This window comes from Amphiprion ocellaris, chromosome 22 (genome assembly GCF_022539595.1).
Source record: "Amphiprion ocellaris isolate individual 3 ecotype Okinawa chromosome 22, ASM2253959v1, whole genome shotgun sequence".
Taxonomy (NCBI): domain Eukaryota; kingdom Metazoa; phylum Chordata; class Actinopteri; family Pomacentridae; genus Amphiprion; species Amphiprion ocellaris.
Window position 1 is genome coordinate 3,797,392 of NC_072787.1, and position 18,679 is coordinate 3,816,070.

Consider the following 18,679-nt stretch of genomic DNA (forward strand, 5'->3'; position numbering starts at 1 on the left):
ACATTAATTTAGGTACATTTGTAGTTTTAAGCTAGACAGTGATTCCCTCTCTGACTGGTTTGCTTCAGACAAAAAACAAACAAAAGCTTTCAAAATGACAGAATCACACTTCTCACGCACTTGCAATTACAGTTTGATTTACCGGATCTGTGTTACAAAGACAACTTTCGTATACTCGTTCTGGATTGTTTGAAACATAATTCCTCATTTTTAAGTTTGTTGCAGCAACTGAAAAAAAATTAACATGCTAAGACAAATCGTGAGATGAAACATGTTCAAATGTTTAATGCAGGGAGGTCCATGTGATGAACGGGTTTAAAATGATGAAGTGATGTTTCCTACAGTTGCTTTTGGCACTGATCAATCCAACAGGACTGACAGGTGAGGGACCTGGATCACTGCTGCAGCTTCAAACAGCACAGTCACTCTGTCAGCTATATCATGAAATCAGGAAGAAAAGAAGTCTTCCTCAACATGTTATTCAATAGAATTACATACAGTCGAAGACAAAATTATTAGCCCCACTATAAAATTTACATTTTTTTCCAAATTTTCTTTGGTCCATTTTTAACAGAGCAGAGGATTTTCAACATAGCACTTCTAAACATACTAGTTTTCTTCAGAAAGCAGAGATTAATTGTTTTTCTTTGCATACAATACAACAACATAATTTTAGAAAACTGAAAAATTACAAGGGTCAATATTATTAGCCCCCTTGTGAACTGACCTTTTTATTGAGCCAAAGCACAAACCACTGTTGTGCAAACATGTGCTTTAACTTTGGAATTCCTTGATCTATTTAACAGCACTTTGGAATTTTTTGAAAAAAAAAAAAAACACAAATCTTATAATGGGGCAAATACGGTAATTTTGTCTTCAACTCTATCTGTTTATGCTCATGCCTTTCTTCAATGTTGCATTCAATTTATTTAACACTGACCTAAACAGTTCTCAAAATATGCAATGTCACATCAGGTCTGTGTTTTCATGCAGCAGCACCAAGAAGGAAAGTGGTGGATGATCTACCACTATTGTTTCAGTGTATATGCTGATTCTTATGTGACATTGAAAGTACTATTAGCCAAAAAGCTAGTAATGCTTCATCAGTTGCTTATACATATGTAAAGAGCAAACTATGTTTAAGGTTGCATTGCTGTGCCAGTAGTACAAAATACTACAGAAGTAATATATCACCAATACACATTCACACTCATATCACCTCAATAACTGCATTATTTTGAAGTTTAACAACAGAGTATTTCCTCTGAAAAACAATCAAAAGTAAAGGAGGGCTATATTGAAAATACAGGCCCAAAGTAGAAAGTCAGTGCATGAAAAATAAATAAATAGGTGAAAACTGAGTCTATCTGATTTTCAGTCAGTCTAATTGTATGAACCAGGTCGTTATTAAACATGAGAATCAGTTCTCAACTACCTTAAATAAAGGTTAAATAAATAAACATGATTATAAAATGACTTGTCTGCTTGACTGGCTGACTCCAGTCTGTAGGGGAGAAGAGGAATATTGCAAAATGATAACTTTGCAATTGCAAAGGACACTGTGAAAATTGAGTAAGCCATCAAAAACAAAGGGGAACATACAACGTTCTGAAAAAAAAGTAAATTTGAATCTCAGTAACGAATGTTGTACTGCCTTCTACTGCGTTAAGTTCACACTGTGTGGCATGCATTTGTAATACAATGAATTTGTACTGTTAAGTTTCCAATTTTAAATAAGAGCAAATGTGACATACCATTTATTTCCCATAGACCAGTGAGACAGCAGCAGCATACAGAACCACGTGGACATCTTACTAAAAATTTGCATGTGACACTAGAACAAGAGTGACAATCCACCCTAACATCCTGAAATGAAGCCATCATTGCTGTTCATGGGAGATGAGTCCACCACTGCTGCAGGTGCTCATTCAGTCATTACATAACTGGACTACACATTCTGTAATATAAAATGGATCAAGAGCTCCTCATTAAATAAAGAGCCCATGTTACAGTACAATGCTGGGTAGAAAATGAGTCTGTCATTCTTAAAATTATTTAATAATAATATAACTGCCATTCTTTTTTAACAGCTATTCTTTGAGTAGAAATGGCTTTCCTTTTAATGTGTTTTTATAATTATGTATTTTTGTTTTACTGTTTGGATGAGACTATTTATTAACAGTTGTTAGAACAGCCATTACTGTATCCAGCATTTTAACACACAGTGAGTGCCCATGTTCTAGTCTGCACAGTTATAGATGCAGTTGCAATGGGAGGTGAAGGAGACAGGTGACAGTGAGTCAGTGAGCACTAAAACCTCAGCTGATCGTGTCCTCAGCTGGAACAAGGCTGGTACGGTCACTGTATATATGATGCACAAAAATCAAGAGTTAATGAAGCACTACAGATGAAGGTGTGTGTGTGTGTGTGTGTGTGTGTGTGTGTGTGCGTGAGTGTATGTTGATTGTGCCTCTTTTGGTCTTTTCCATGAACAGGAATTGTGTTTTTCCAACTCTTACACCCACAAACAGTAATCACCAAGTTGCAGACAATTGGCAGGCGGCTCTTGCATCCTGAAAATTCAGCCTGAGGCCACTTTCCCTCATCAAGTTCCATATCCTTAGCTCCTTGCAGATGTTATTTCTTGTCGCTGTTTTGAAATATTTGTTCGTAGGATGGCGGAGGGTGGTTGCAGTAGGATGGAGGTGGAGGGTAGGAACTCATTATCATATGGGCAGAGCCAGGCTGTGCCGGATACGCCGGGTGTGTCATGGAAACTCCTGGGTCACCTCCTGTCATCCCATTGACCCCGAAGCCCTGCATGCTCCCCAGCTGCTGGGAGACTACACAGAGAAGAAAAAAACAGTCAGACCCATCCACATTTTGTGCAAATTTTAACCAAATTCCAGGAAAGTCTGATATAAAAAAAATGCACATTAACACCTGTTTTCATTCACAACAATACAATTGTATAAGGAGTCAGTTCACAGTAAGTGCTTTACCATGTGTCTGTCTGAGGTGGAAAAGCTGGCAAATCAATACATGACATTTTTACAATAAAACAAACAAGTGGATGGAAAAACACTTCTCACCACCAATTGTTGGTACCCTTCAGTTAATGAAAGAAAAACCCACAATGGTCACAGAAATAATTTGAATCTGACAAAAGTAGTAATAAATTAAAATTCTATGAAAATTAACCAATGAAAATCAGACATTGCTTTTGACTGTGGTTTAACAGAATTATTTTAAAAAATAAACTCATGAAACAGGCCTGGACAAAAATGATGGTACCCCTAGAAAAGACTGAAAATAATGTGACCATAGGGACATGTTCCATCAAGGTGTGTCCTCTAATTAGCATCACAGGTGTCTACAAACTTGTAATCAGTCAGTCGGCCTATTTATAGGGTTACAGTAGTCACTTTGCTGTTTGGTGACATGGTGTGAACCACACTAAACATGGACCAGAGGAAGCCAAGGAGAGAGTTGTCTCAGGAGATTAGAAAGGAAATTATAGACCAGCATGTTAAAGGTAAAGGCTAGAAGACCATCTCCAAGCAGCTTGATGTTCCTGTGACTACAGTAGCACATATTATTCAGAAATTTAAGATCCATGGGACTGTAGCAACCTCCCTGGACGTGGCCACAGGAGGAAAACTGATGACAAATGGAAGAGACGGATAATAGGAATGGTAACAAAAGAGCCCAGAACAACCTCTAAAGACATTAAAGGTGAACTCCAAGGTCAAGGTACATCAGTGTCAGATCACACCATCCATCGTTGTTTGATCCAAAGTGGACTTCATGGGAGACGACCAAGGAGGACACCATTGTTGAAAACAAATCATAAAAAAGCCAGACTGGAATTTGCCAAACTGCATTTGATAGTTTAATTTCAGATTCATTGTCTTGGTGCACAGAGGCAGAATTACACAAATAGAGTCAGTGTCCAATGGACTTCACTGTATGTAAAAAAAAAAAAAAGGACAGTTTAGAGTGTAAAACCGTACTTGCCAGAGCTCTCTGTCTTCAGGTTTTAGGTCTCTCTTGTACCTTCTTTCCCTTTATATGCACATACACTTGGTCATCTTAGCAAAAGTATAATGTTTGCTGCAGGTCTCTGTCTTCAGTCTTTTTGTCAGCAGATAAAAAGCTCTGTAGAGTTTAAATCTGGTTTGGCCAGTCTGAGACTTTCAGTTGTTGTTTTTTGTCATCTTTGGCAATGTTATTGTTGCAGGATGCAGGTCCAGCCAATCAAAATTAATTTGTACACAGCCAGGCAAAGTGTGTGTGTACTTCTGAATTAATCCTGCTGCTGCCGTACCTATTCCAACATCAATAAAGATAAGTGAGCCAGTTCCAGAGGCAGGATGGCAATGACATGACCTCCTCCATGTTTCACTGATGAGATGGAGTAGTTTGGAGAGAGGTTTGTACCCTACAGTACAGCCTTTGAAATTCTCTCAAACAGGTTAGTTTATCATTGACAAAGTCTACAACCATGAGATACTTTCATGGATGCAAATACAGATTTTTTTTTTTTTTTTTACAGTTTTTCTCAGTTGCTTTGGTACATTTCTCGAATCATCCTCCACATTTGCAAAACACTAAATGCATTTCTCAAAACTATTCGTACAAATAGCAAAACACCATGGATTACCTGCAAAAGCCAGTCACTCAAAATCCTTAGTTCATCTCTCAAAAGTAAATATCTGTTAAAGAACATGTCAGTGGCATCAGAATGACAAGTCCTTGTGTCATTGTGTGTGGATCAGACAGTCAGATTACTAAGTCATGTTGTCATTATAACAGTGTTCTCTGGAGGGATGTTCTGATGTAAACTGTGGCTAAAGTTTTGCTGACAGTTATTGTAAATTGTAGGTTACACCTTAATGAATGTGGGAGATTGATTGCAAGAGACTGGATAAGATTCACATTTATACTTTTACTATTTGTATTGTAATTTGTTGACAGACCATGTCATTGTGATACAGAGAGGAAAACAGCGCTGCACAGCACAAAGAAAAAACAAAAAAACAAAAGTAGTAATTTGAACATAGGACGATCTCTTTAGGGAAAACTGTCCATGCAGTGCTGTAGGAATTACAGTCCAGTCTTCCTACACCTCCTGACTTTCCTGTCTGTTGGGACACAAATTCTCATCCACATCACAAATATCTTCTCTTGCATCTTTGAGTGATTTCAGAAAACTCTAACCCTTCACACATTTCCCTTCATTAGTGTTACAACCCCGGCTCGGGGGGGGCAACATAAACAGTTGTGGGTGGTAAAAATCAAATTATTTATTACAGAAAAGGTTGAACAGAAATGTGCACGTTACTATACAAACTGAGGCAAAACTAAGGAAGAGGGCTGGTGGGTGCTGCTCAAATCAAAGAAAATAGCAAAACACAAAAAGAGTTCTCATAAGGAGAACTTAACACTACCATCGCGGTGGACAAAAGAAAAACGGAACAAAAAGGCTCACTAAATGGGAACTGACAAAACAAAACTTACACAGGAGTCAGCACCCCTAATCCTGGTGAAACCTAGACAGAAGGAACTACCTGGAATGAAATGAGGCTGTATCAGTTTTTGCTTCTAACCCTCGCCCAATTCCTTTCACACAGACAATCTTGCCTCCACCACACAGTAACACAGAATGGCCCGCTGGAAGTCAGCTGCTCCGTTCAGTTGAACTGCCTACTCTTTTAAAGGAGTTGGCAGTTTTCGGTTGGTCGGCCTGGGAAGCGCCGCACCAATCACTGGACTCCTGGTCGCAGCCACGCCTCTGCTGCCACGGTCCAACCAGGGAGTGGGGATCACACAGCCCTATTTGCATACTCACAACATTTGGTTAAAACACACACACACGGGGTAGGAGGCGCTGGCCGTAACAATTAGAGAAAGTCAAGATTCACCTGGGAGCAATTTACCAATTCAGGACAGATTTTAGAAAAAAAAATCTAAAGGAAATGTATAGAAATATCCTTGACATATTATGACAACTTGTTCAACCATTTTGCATGTAAAGACTGATGCGATGAACTAATGCCTAAATGTTGTGGAGGGTGAGACTATTCAACAGAGACCCATTAGAATACATTCTGATCAACATGACATAAGCAGCTGATAATGTAGGAAACAGCAGAGAATTGTACAGAATCATTTGCATGGATGAACCAAAGCATTTGTAACTTGCTGAAAGAAATGAGAAACTGCTTTTTTGATGTGCACAAGTGACACAATGATGTGAAGATTGAACACGCAGTTTTGAGAATTTCAATTCTGAGCTGAGAAATGTAGCAAAGCAACTGAGGAAAACTGTAAAAGGCAACTGACTTTGACCCAGGGGAACTGAGATGGTAAAGTGCTTTTTGCATATATTAAAAATATAAGTACATTTTAAATGCTGTACAGCACTTTGTGTTGCATTTTTTGTATGAAAAGTGCTCTATAAATAAAGTTTGATTGATTGAAGTAATGTGAAATAAAGGCTACAACCAGCACATTGGCTCATTGTGTTTTGATCTTCAATCGACCTGAATTTGACACTATACACTAGGGCTTTGAATGTAGTCATTGCAACAAAGTATTCACCTTCTTCTTTTTCTTTTTGTCTGTTCACTGAATGGTGTCACATCCTTATTTTACCTCTTCTGGAATGAAGTGTTTGGCTACAACTAAAAGCACTGAACAAACTCTCATGAAATCATTTTGGATTCTAAGAGCAGAGGGTCAGAAATCATTAGCATAAGTAGCCTGTGATGCTGACTGTACTTTGAAGTTCATCAGAGAGAGAAACTAGACATAACTTCCTGCTCTGGGTCACCTTTCCAGTATCTAGTCTGCCTGCAGAGCAGAGCTTTACACTGTGGTTATTATTGAAGCGCTCCATTCAATTTTCTGCTTGGTTGACTGACACTGAGTAAAAATTCCATGCAAATAATGACAGAGCGTTTAATCAGGTGTCCTACTTCCCTACAGAATCTCAAGTGTAAAATAAAGGATCCTTAAAGGCCACGCTGTAGATCACAACAAACAGGATTAGGCTAGTTTGTCTAAAATAATTCAGGTTGAGAGATTGCAATTTACAGTGAGGAGATGAACAAGGAAATGACCAAAGTAATGCTGAAAATTAGAATATGCTGTGTGAATACAAACCAGAAGAGACACACAGTATATCAAGCTCTCTTTTATGTTTCTTAAAGTTCAATTAGCTCTTCTCCTCAGATTTACCTCCTCTCAGTGTCATATATCCTCCTTTTCTACTGTTTCCATAAGGAAAGGAAAATCCTTTCTGTGACAACTTTCCTCATCTTATAGTTCTGAAGGAGAAGTTATTCCTGTCGTGTTATTACCATCAAATTCCCATTAGATTAGATCAGTTCTCTTATGAGCCAACTTGACACATTCTTGCTACAGCAAACTGTACTGTCAGCAAACATTAGGCAAGTGGTTAACAGATGAAACTGAAAGAAAATCAAACATATCATGTGGAAACAAAACAGCCTGAAAAGATAATGTTTGGTTCAGTCTCAAATTTGACTGAATAATTATTTTTTTAATCATATTTGCAAAACAGAAGGTTCTGCATCTCTGTGAACAACCTCACATCATTTACACCTGTTAAGTACGATGTGTGACAGGGACTGGTTTTGGGATCTATTTCATTTTCTTACAAACACAGACACAAGCATGCCGCTGCACTTAAGATGCACAAAAAGTCAATATACAGGCTTCTGCTTGGGCCTATTATATATAAAACCTGATGGTCTCTGTCCATTTTTTGACACACAGATGCACCTGGACCTGCACTTTCTACCTGACTGAACCAAAACTCTGTTGATCAATTCCAGACTTTACAGAACTTCAACTGGAACTAAGACATGTGATTTCATCTTTTATAAGAGACATGATTTCATAATTTACACATACTGGTTCCCATTATGTTTTTGAATGAATTTAAAGATTGTTTAAAGATAAGCCTGTACTTAATTTTCGATTCAGTTCAATTCAATTCTATTTATATAGCGCCAATTACAGGTCAAATTGTCTCAAGATGCTTTACAGAACCCATATGAACCCCCAGAGCAGCCCTAAGGTGACAATCACGGCTGTCCTTAAAGTTCGGCTCATCATTCCACTCTCCAGCAAACTGCTGACTCTGTTTTCACAGTCTGTCAGGCCATTCTTACACCTTGTTTTCTTTTTTTTTGGTTGCAAATTCTAACTTCAAGCCGCCACCACCCGTCTCCCAGACATCAGCAGCTTGCAGCTCTCACAGATCCCACCCCGCTGCCAATGGTGCCATCAGTTCAAATCCCTTTACTTCCATTTTTCTAAAAATATTGTCAGCGGGTGATGTAGTCTGAAATGACAGGTTAGGATGCGGATGACTGAAACGTGTTTTTATTGTTTTCTGACTAGTTTTATCTCAGTTTGTTTCGATGCATTTTAGCAAATCAAGCTAATGTTCTGCTGCATGTTGTTATGATGGGAGGCTGCTGAGGGTCTGAGTGTGTTTCTGTGGACAAACTCGAGTTAAGCTTGAAGTTCTGCTCTGGATCTGTTCCACTTAACACACAGACGAACACACAACACACCACAGTGGATGTGCTTCTATGTTGTGGGTTTTTTATGGTGAGACAATAAATAGCTTTGTGGCTCGTTCTTAACCAGGCAGCCTGTGTTAAGTTGTGATTTGTGACATTACTTTTTACTGTCTGTCGATAATATTTACAAGGATATAGACTTCATTAAGTAGTGATGCTGACGTTTTTCGGTGAGGTCTTTTTTATCTAGTATCTTTATTTCACACAAAGCCAGGTGTGGTCGTGATGAATCTGCGGACGAAAACATCTGGAGACGGAAACTATGGCCAGTTAACCAACTATGGCCAGTTAACCAACTATGGCCAGTTAACCAACTATGGCCAGTTAACCAACTATCGACAGTTAACCTAATCAGGTTAATGAATTGACGTGGACAGCTAATCTCCCAGCCCCCGAGACAGGGGAAGCTCTCCAGTGTCAATGAAAATGCTGTGAGCTATACAAATGCAAATCAGGCATGTGTCGGGGTGGAGGGTTAATAATAATAATAATAATGGATTAGATTTATATAGCGCTTTTCAAGGCACTCAGATCTTCCCAGCTCTGATGTACGGATGTGAATCTTGGAACATAAACAATAAAATGTCAAACAAAATCACTGCAGCAGAAATGTGGTTTTACAGATGCTGCGTATATCTTACAGGGACAGAATAACCAATGAAGATGTTTTAAAAACACTAAACACAAATGATACACTACTGAACAAAATTAGGAAATGGCAAGCAACATTTCTTGGCACATCATAAGGAAGGAGACCCTGGAATATATCGTCACAACTGGAAAAATTAACGGGAAGAGAGGATGAGGCAGACAGAATGAAAATGATAGATGGACCTACTGATGGAAGTCCATCTATCATTTCGTTCCATGTGGCTACACATGGAATGGGCAACAATCACAATTCAGAGAGCAAAAGATCGGAGGAGCTGGGGAGAAATGATCACCTATGCTGAAGGGAATGGCACTTGACTGATTATTTTTCTGTTCCACTAGTAACTGTATTGAGTGATACTAATTTCCTGTACTGATTATGTGCTGGATGCCAGTAAGACAGTACTTGCTCCAGATGAAATGGAGCTATGGAGGGACATCACCACTGACATGATGTCAGATGAGGAAGATGGCAGCGTTGATGGGGTGTGTGGGTGGATAGTGCAGCCTCCATCCTTCTGCAGCCAGGAGTTTTCCAACCTGTGTGCTGCTCTAACCCTAACCCCGTTCATAATGCATGTTTTCTTCAGAGTTATGAAGTCTAACAATTGTTTCCTAAAAGTACAAAAAGGCAAAAAGTCATGTTTGTGAACAAAGATGGCATCACTGCTTAATGTTACCAATTCAGAACACTGTGCGAAAACTGACTAAAAATATCCTACAAATGGAATATATTCTTACCGCAATTTTAGGACTGTGCTTTCGTCTTTTCCGCTGAATTTCCTACATATGAATACATATGGAACTATGTTGTAAACAAAAAGTGTTAATATTCAGTATTAATCTACAATGTAGAAAATAATACAAATAAATAAAAAACATTGAATGAGAAGGTGTGTCTAAACTTTTGAGTTGTAGTGTGCATGCAATGTTAACAATCAGATGTACCCTGAAAACTGTGTAACTGCAGTTGATCATTTTGCTATTTCAAGCAAACTTGTAACATATTTGAATGACAGATCTAGAGCAGAAAGGTCAGCATACATATATGCTAGGTGGTGTGTTTTAAGGAACCCATCCTTGACCCTCAGACAGAACCACAGCCAGCCATTATGAAGCAGTTCATAGCTATTGATGTCATGTCAAAGACTACTACATTTAGCTGTCTAATTGCAGGAGTTCCCTGGCTTCATCCCCATCCAGACAAACATTTTTATGGAAAGTCAGCAGAAGTTTGGAACTTAAAGGGAACAGACACCTCATATCCATCATCATTTCTCCCTGTTGAGGGCATTGCTGGAAGATGTGTGGTGTTTGAGATTTAGGGTTCATACAGCTTTTATAAAAATAAAATCAAAGCACAGGCATTTTCAACACTGTCAATACCCTGATTAAAATAAAGTGTAGTTTTGTTTGCGTGTCCTTATTCTCTTTAAAAACCAGTGCTAGTGTGAAAAGTCAAGCCCCTTCTGTCAGATATTTTATCGATTAGTTTATTAATTGTTTGGCTTATATAATGTCAGGAAATGGTCAAATATGTTGATCAAAGTTTCCAAAAGCCCAAGATGATGCCCTAAAATGTCTTTTTTTGTCCACAATTCAAAAATATTCAGTTTACTGTCGTATAGAAAGAAAACCAGAAAATATTCATATTTTTTGAAGTTGCAATCAGAGACTTATTTTTTAAATGACTAATGCTTTCAAGATATGACTTGATTAATTGTTGTAGCTCTAATGTGTATTTTGATAATTCCATCCTTGTGAGTGCATTTTAGCTCGTGTATGCTATCTTTTCATTTGTGCAACTGCCTGAACCACATTGTACCTGGTGTGGTGACTGGGTGCCTGGTGAAGGACACGTTGAAGGCTGGCTCATCTCTCAGAGGGGATGGATACATCCTTCTGCGAATGAAGAAGCCAGCACCACAGCAGAACAACACTGCCATCATCAGCAGAACCCTGAGAGAAAAACAAAACACATCATCAGTGCTCTGAAAGCTCCAGACTGGTAGGAAGGTGAGGAGCAGATCAGGCTTGAGTCTGGAGCCATTTCTCAATTCCAAGTACGTACTCGGCGAGTACGGACTTGCGAGTATGACTCCAAAGTCCGGACTCCCAAGAATGCGTCTCGGTTAATATGCAATTGGAACACCAGCGTACTTGATGGTGTCACTGCCTCGACTCATCTGCTCCGGTTATTTTAATGGTGAAAAACAACAAGCTACTTAACTCAGAACCTGAATACAGGTGAGCTCCTACAGGTGAGCTCTAACAGGTGAGCTCTTCCTCTGTCTGTCTGGTAATAAAACAGAAACCTTTTCAAACATCAGCAGCATCTGATCAAACAGGTCTGATGTTAGAAGAGAATTTACTTCTGGCTTCAACAATTCAATTCATTTTCCGTACACAGTTGAAAAATATTTAATGCAAAATGCTTAAATACATTTAATCATTTCTATCCTTCAGTTTCCATGAACAGCATCATGCTGGTCCAGATGCTGAAGATGGAGCTGCTGATGTTCTGGAGTCTCCCAACAGTCAGTGAGGATCTGGGTTTCTTCAGATGTCCCTGGAATAAAATGTCGCTTACATGTTATTTTAATGCATAGTAACAGTCATAAGAGTAGAACAAAGTTGTACTACAGGTAATGAAGACAAGACAATAATTCAGAAGTACAAAGTGAGCGATTGAGTAAAACATTAACAATATAAAGTTATGAACATTAACTTTAATTTGTTTCAAACCCATTTTTCTCTGAACAATAAAAAAACACACTGTGAGGCCAAAGTATGACCATTAGATAAACGTAAAACTATTTATATATGTTTAACCGCTATAGAACTGTCAGAGCCAGCGGCAGATTTTAAAAGTCTTGCTGTGATAAGGCTGCTCTCGGCGGCTGCAGTGAGCGCTGACCGGCTGGTCATAGCCGTCGAACCTGGACGCTCACATCTCCGAAACCATTGGAGGAAATTTTTAATCAGGCTTTATCTTGATAAACTGACCACATATTTGACGTTTACACAACTACTTTCTCGCCTGAAATAATCTGAAAACTACATTTTGTGTCACAATAACAGTAGTATTCCCAAAAATACTTGTTACCTCTGAAAGTTTTCTCCTTGTCACAGCTGCTAGTCAGCGTGAAATGCATTATGGGTTATTTACAAATCCATACAAGTCTGGTCTGATGCAGTCTCGATAATGTGGGCAGAGCGAGAACACATCCGGGTATTACTTCCGTTCTCGGCCAGATGCGTACTTTGAATTGAAACAGTACTTGGTCTTGGACTGATGACTGTTCGAGTACGTGAGAATGCAAGTATGGACAAGTATGCATATTGAGAAACGGTCTGGGTCTCATTTGAGTTATCCACTGACACAGGAAGCAGACACAGAGGTGCCACCCCGGCCTGTCAAAACAAAGTCAGCAAAAGAGGACTACTGTCTCCTCAGATCAAATTTGCCTCCCTCTACTGTGTGCCCATCAGTGCACAAAAACTTTCAGTTCAACAATAATTGTACTTCCTGTAGGAATGTGCTGAAACTAAGCAGCTCTTTCTGGCTATACAAATTTGCTCAGCTAATGCTCCATAGCCAGCCATCAACTGTGGTCACTGTAGTCTGCTTGCAACATCTAGTAACCACAAAGTTCCCACTAAGTGTCATTTGAGGGAATCAGTGGATATCCACTGACATCACGAAGATGTACATTCACAAGACATTTGCAGGTTATGAAACACATTGATTTCTTTATCTTGAATGTTTTCTAACCTCCTCTAAGTAGTATAGTCATATTACTGAGAGGAAAATGCTTAAAAATAGTTACAAAATGCTTTTATGTGACTTTAGCAAAAACTGCCGTATTGTTCAAGACCTTTGAACATAAAAAAAACTCTGATTTTATTAATTAGTCAAAGTATCAGGCTATTTTCTGTTGTTTATGCAGCTCATGCTCGAAGGTATTAGAAATGAATGCTGCATACTGAAGGAAAATACAGACAAACTGTGATGGAAATAAAAATGAATAAATAATAATAAATTCATGCACTGGGTAATTCCAGGTCTTATCATCCCTGCTGGTTAAAATGTACATCTCCAATACTTAGGGTGGTATGTGGTGAAACTGCTAATAAATTCCATTCTAAGACATTTTATGACATGTTGAAATTAAATGCCTGCACCAGAACACCCCACCCCGCAGCCCAAAGGACTCTTTTGGTATTCTGGTGCCAGAAACCACAGGTCATAACTGTTTTGTTGGCATAAAGCACATTGTTTCTCTTTCATAATTTGGTGTATGCATCTTTAGAATAGTTATTTATTTGTTTTTCTGCAATCATTATCCATAGCAAGAAGTATTATTTGCGTTTTGTTTATTGGTTGCATAACATTTGCTTCTATGCTTCAGCTTTGCTATTGCAAGCTTCACTGAAGTTTCTTCCGGAATAGCATTTATAGCTAAAAATTATGAAAAGTCATTTGTTAATTAATTCCACAGAGTACATCAAAAGAAGTAAGCCAGCAAACACCTGTGATTTATCAGATACGGAACACAATAAAACCAATATGGTTCAAACTGTGAAGGTAGACATCTTGACTAAGAATCTTGAGTAAGGTCACACTGTGCTGCTCCTTTAATTAACCTTTCTGTCAGGATCCCCACTTCAGTAACTGCCTGGCCCTCCTTTTGTCTACCACTCTCTGTCCCTCGCTCATCCTCTCTCTCTCTGCCTACAATCTGTCTCCAATCGGTTGGAGACAGCTGCAGGGACTCACCTATTTCTAATCACCTCCTTCAATAAAAGCCCAGTTCATTCTTCCATTCACTGCCAGATCATAGACTCATTCCCAGGATTCCTGCCGGCGCAGGCTGGAGACAGGTTTGTCTCATCTGCAAAAAGCAGAGATGCAAACCTCAGGTCCCCAAACCAGACACCCTCCTCACCCCGACTGCGCCTTGTGATCGTGTCCATGAACATCACAAACAGGATCGGAGACAAGGGGTAGCCCTGGCAGAGTCCAACATCCACAGGAAACTAGTCTGACTTCCTGCCGAGCATGCAGCTTGGGGGACAGGGTCGTAGGCGTTCTCTAGGTCCATAAAACACATGTGGACTGGCAGGTCAAACTTCTATGACCCCCTCAGCAGCTCCACAAGAGTAAAAAAGCTGATCCACTGTTCCACGGCCAGGAATGAATCCACATTGCTCCTCCTGAATCCGAGGTTCGACAATCAGGCTTTAGCCTCCCTTCCAGCACCTTAGAGTAAGCTTTCCTGGGGAGGCTGATAACTGTGATACTGTAGTAGTTGGAACACACTCTCCAGTCCCAGTTTTTGAAAATGGGGACAACCACCCTGGTCTGCCAGTCCACAGGCACCGTACCCGATGCCCATGTGATATTGTAGAGACGTGTCAGCCAAGACAGTTCAACAATGTCCAGAACCTTCAGCATCTTGGGACGGACCTATTCCATTCAGTTCAATTCACTTTTATTTACATAGCACCAATTACAATTCAAATTGTCTCAACACGCTTTACAGAACCCATATGTCTGAACTCCCAGAGAAAGCCCAAAGGTGACAGTGGCAAGAAAAAAACTCTCTTTTAATGCAAAGAAACCTTGAGCAGAACCCGGCTCATGGGGGGACTCAGAGGGGGGGTGGGGGGGGCAACGAAACATACAACACACACTGGGCTACATGCATGAGCAGAGTAACATAAATGTTACAAGCCAGCATTGAAACTGATTCATAAGTTTACTGTTATGGTGCAAGACTCTGGCATTAAATATACTACATATATAGCTGGTAGTAAGATGCACAGTGTGTAGATGAGCATATAGTGAGGGCAATGCAGAGTAGATTGGTGGAAGTGGGCAGCTGGAAGCAGTGGGCTGGAGGAAGGTCAGCAGCAGCATCTCACAGTGGACATGATGGAGACTAAACTAAGTGGGAGAACAACAACAAATCTGAAGCATCCAGCTCTGGGACCAGGGACACTCGGAGAAAGGAAACGGGGAAACAGAGTGAATGTATTGCAATAATGGTTTAGTAAATACATATAGTAAACAGGTCCCCCAGCAGCCTAGGCCTATAGCAGCAGAACTAGGGACAGAACTAAAGGACGTCCAAGAGGAAGACTCCAGCTCACCTCGTCAGGGTCCCCCAGTCAGTCCTAACTGTAAGCTTTGTCAAAGAGGAAGGTTTTAAGCCTGGTCTTAAAAATAGAGAGGGTGTCCACCTCCAGAACCCAAACTGGGAGCTGGTTCCACAGGAGAGGAGCTGATAACTGAAGGCTCTGCCTCCCATTCTACTTTTAGAGATTCTAGGAACAACAAGTAAGCCTGCAGTCTGAGAGCGAAGAGTTCTGCTAGGATAATATGGTACTATCAGGTCTTTAAGATATGATGGAGATTGGTTGTTAAGAGCTTTATATGTCAGAAGAAGGATTTTGAATTCTATTCTAGATTTAACAGGAAGCCAATGAAGAGAAACCAATATAGGAGAAATATGATCTCTCTTGCTAACTCCCTTCAGTACTCTGGCTGCAGCGTTTTGGATCAACTGTAGATGTTTCAGAGAGCTTTTGGGACAACCTGATAATAAGGAATTACAGTAGTCAAGCCTAGAAGTAACAAATGCATGGACTAGTTTTTCTGCATCACTCTGAGGGTTAGGGTTAGCCCTAACCCCTCAATATTTCTCAGGTGAACAAAGGAAGTCCTACAGATTTGTTTTATGTGCGAGTTAAAGGACATGTCCTGGTCAAAGATAACACCGAGGTTCCTCACAGTAGTACTGGAGGCCAATATAATGCCATCCAGAGTAACTATATGCTTTGAAAGCAATTCTCTAAGATGTTTGGGGCCAAATACAATGACTTCAGTCTTGTCTGAATTTAGTAGTAAGAAATTATAGGTCATCCAGGTCTTTATGTCCTTAAGACAATCTTGCAGTCTAGCTAGCTGATTAGTTTCATTTGGCTTCATAGATAAATACAAAACTGAGTGTCACGTAACAATGGAAATTATTAAATATTGGATCCAACTCACCACCAAGTGGTGATCAGTTCACAGCTCTGCTCCTCTCTTTACCCGAGTGTCCGAGACATATGGCTGCAGATCTGATGACACGACTACGAAGTCGATCATCGACCTTTGGCCTATGGTGCTCTGGTACCAGGCACACTTGTGCTCAAACAAGGTGTTCGTTATGGGCAGTCCATGGCTAGCATTGAAGTCCAATAACAAAACACCAAATACTGTTTATTCTATTATTAAATTCCTTCAGCACGGTTTTGATCAGTTACAAGTTGCACTCAGCAACTTTTAATGCAGCTATAACTAAATGTCAGATTTTAATCCAAAAAATGGGTTCTGACAGTCTTGACATGAGCAGCACAAGTCTTGAAAGAGTCAGAGAGTAAAAATGTCTTGATCCAAATCCATAAAAAGCTGACAATTAAATCTTGTGATCAAACTGGTGACTAACTTACAACAACAAAAAAAAGGTTTCTTTCAAAGGAATAAATGATGTTACCACAACATTGTCAGAGGATGCTGATGAAGGCATCAGTCAACATAAGTGGACACTGTGTATCACTTTGCATTAACATTTATTACTGGTGAGAGTCTGAAAGCAGGTGTTTCAGTGTCAGAGTTGCCTGACCCTGCACCAGTAAATACAGACCGAGCCAGAACTCACCAGAAGTACCATAGTCTCTGGATGGAGAGGGCTCTCACACAGCAGCGAGTCCCACAGCAGTCCTCATAGGAGCGACATCTGCAACACAAAGACACACAGCAAGGAGTATGCAGTAAGTCAGCAGTAACTGTAATAATAATAGCAAGTTCTACAATAGCACAATAAGCAGAGTAAATCACTGTATTTTCATTGTTAATAAAAAAATTGTTGATGAACCAGCTGGCAGGGCTGATATGAGCTGTGAGTGGTCATATCAGAAATGACATTTGAACATTGATATTCATATGTCATCAGTTGAATATCAATGTTCTGGGGGCCACTGCCAGACTGTAACCGGGTTCATCTGATCCTGACCAGTTAATATTTACTCCAACTTCTAACAAACAAACCGAGCATGAAGTCATACAGACAATCTTTCATTTTAATCAAAGTATTACCACTTCTTAATAAACTTATCTAATATCAGAGATTTGTCAACATGTGTGTTCAGCTGCCTTCACAGGGCTGCAAGGATTTAATGTCTGGGCAGAGCAACTTTTAGAAATTTACACAGCAGCTGTGGATTGCAGGCACTGTAATAATAAGTCATATTCATTTATTAGACAAATGCAGGCTACAACTATATTTTACTGTTTTTTTTTCAATGCCATTTACAGATGTTAGCCCTAAAGACTCTGTGTTGCATATTTAAAAGTTTTTTCCACAAAAATGATCCATTCCTGCCTTTAAAAGCTGTAACTCTACACCGTTGCTTCCTCAAGAATGTACAGATCTAAGAAGTCCCTGCCTCTCTGCTTAAACAATGTAAAATGTCTCTGTTGCAGAATGGCAAGTTCTAATATTATAGTTATTCAGTCATATATATTATTTTTTTCTTCTTCATTCATATCATTCATTCTAGCATATAAAAACACCACATAGGTAGAAAAAATTAGGTAAAAATTTGAGATGAGTTTAATCTCATCAAACAAATTGATGAGATGAAACTCGAAAGCTTCAATCAAATGAGTATATTTGCTTTTGAGGCATTCTTTCTGTGTATTTGCTATGTGAATTTAGTCTGTTATGCATCAAACATCTCTGCTTGGCACCCAAATCGCACACGGCCAAGCAAAGCAAACTTCAAGGTCAGGATATACCTGCCAGAGCACTGCTTGTAGCACTATGAGAAAAGTTTTCAGTCTTGTTAATTATTTACCACTGCATCTATCAGCTTATTGTATTTTGGCCTTGCCAGCCCAGTATTCTGGTGTTTGTAAACTTTATTGTAACTGTCGTTATCACAGAGAAAAGATTCTGTTCTTTCATATTCATCATTTTAAACAGGTGGATCAGTTCACTCTAGTGGGCCCCATCAGCAATATAAAGAGGAGTTTCCACCTAGACAGGTGAAGTCTACCTGCAACATCGATCCTTCTCATAAGATTGAGTTTCCTGACATCTCAGAGAAGGATTTGCTGGATGTGTTGAAGAGGTGTTTAGTTTGAGACCCCAGAGAGAGAATGTACTGAACATTTAAGAGCTCCTCAGCTCTTAAATGTTCAGACTGAAGAGCTGAGGAGCTCACAAGTACATAGTCTGCACGTACCAAGGAGTGGGAAGAGTGGGAAGATCTGCTCTTCCGTGCTTTTTTAAAGAGAAACATGTTGTGCTAACATGAACTTGTATTTTTATATACTTCATATACTGAGTAGTTATCTT

At 39.5% G+C, this 18,679-nt stretch overlaps 1 protein-coding gene across 1 annotated transcript in view; it reads right to left on the minus strand.

Annotated features, from left to right (window-relative positions):
- Positions 1-260: 260 nt before the first annotated feature.
- Positions 261-18,679, minus strand: part of vopp1b (VOPP1 WW domain binding protein b) — a 40,495-nt gene continuing 22,076 nt past the window's right edge. The window contains exons 3-5 of the mRNA XM_023267232.3: positions 16,979-17,056; positions 11,095-11,228; positions 261-2,843 (exon numbers count right to left, since the gene is read on the minus strand). Of these exons, the coding sequence (XP_023123000.1) occupies positions 2,638-2,843; positions 11,095-11,228; positions 16,979-17,056 (418 nt within the window). The 3' untranslated portion in view covers positions 261-2,637. The remainder of the gene's footprint in view (positions 2,844-11,094; positions 11,229-16,978; positions 17,057-18,679) is intronic.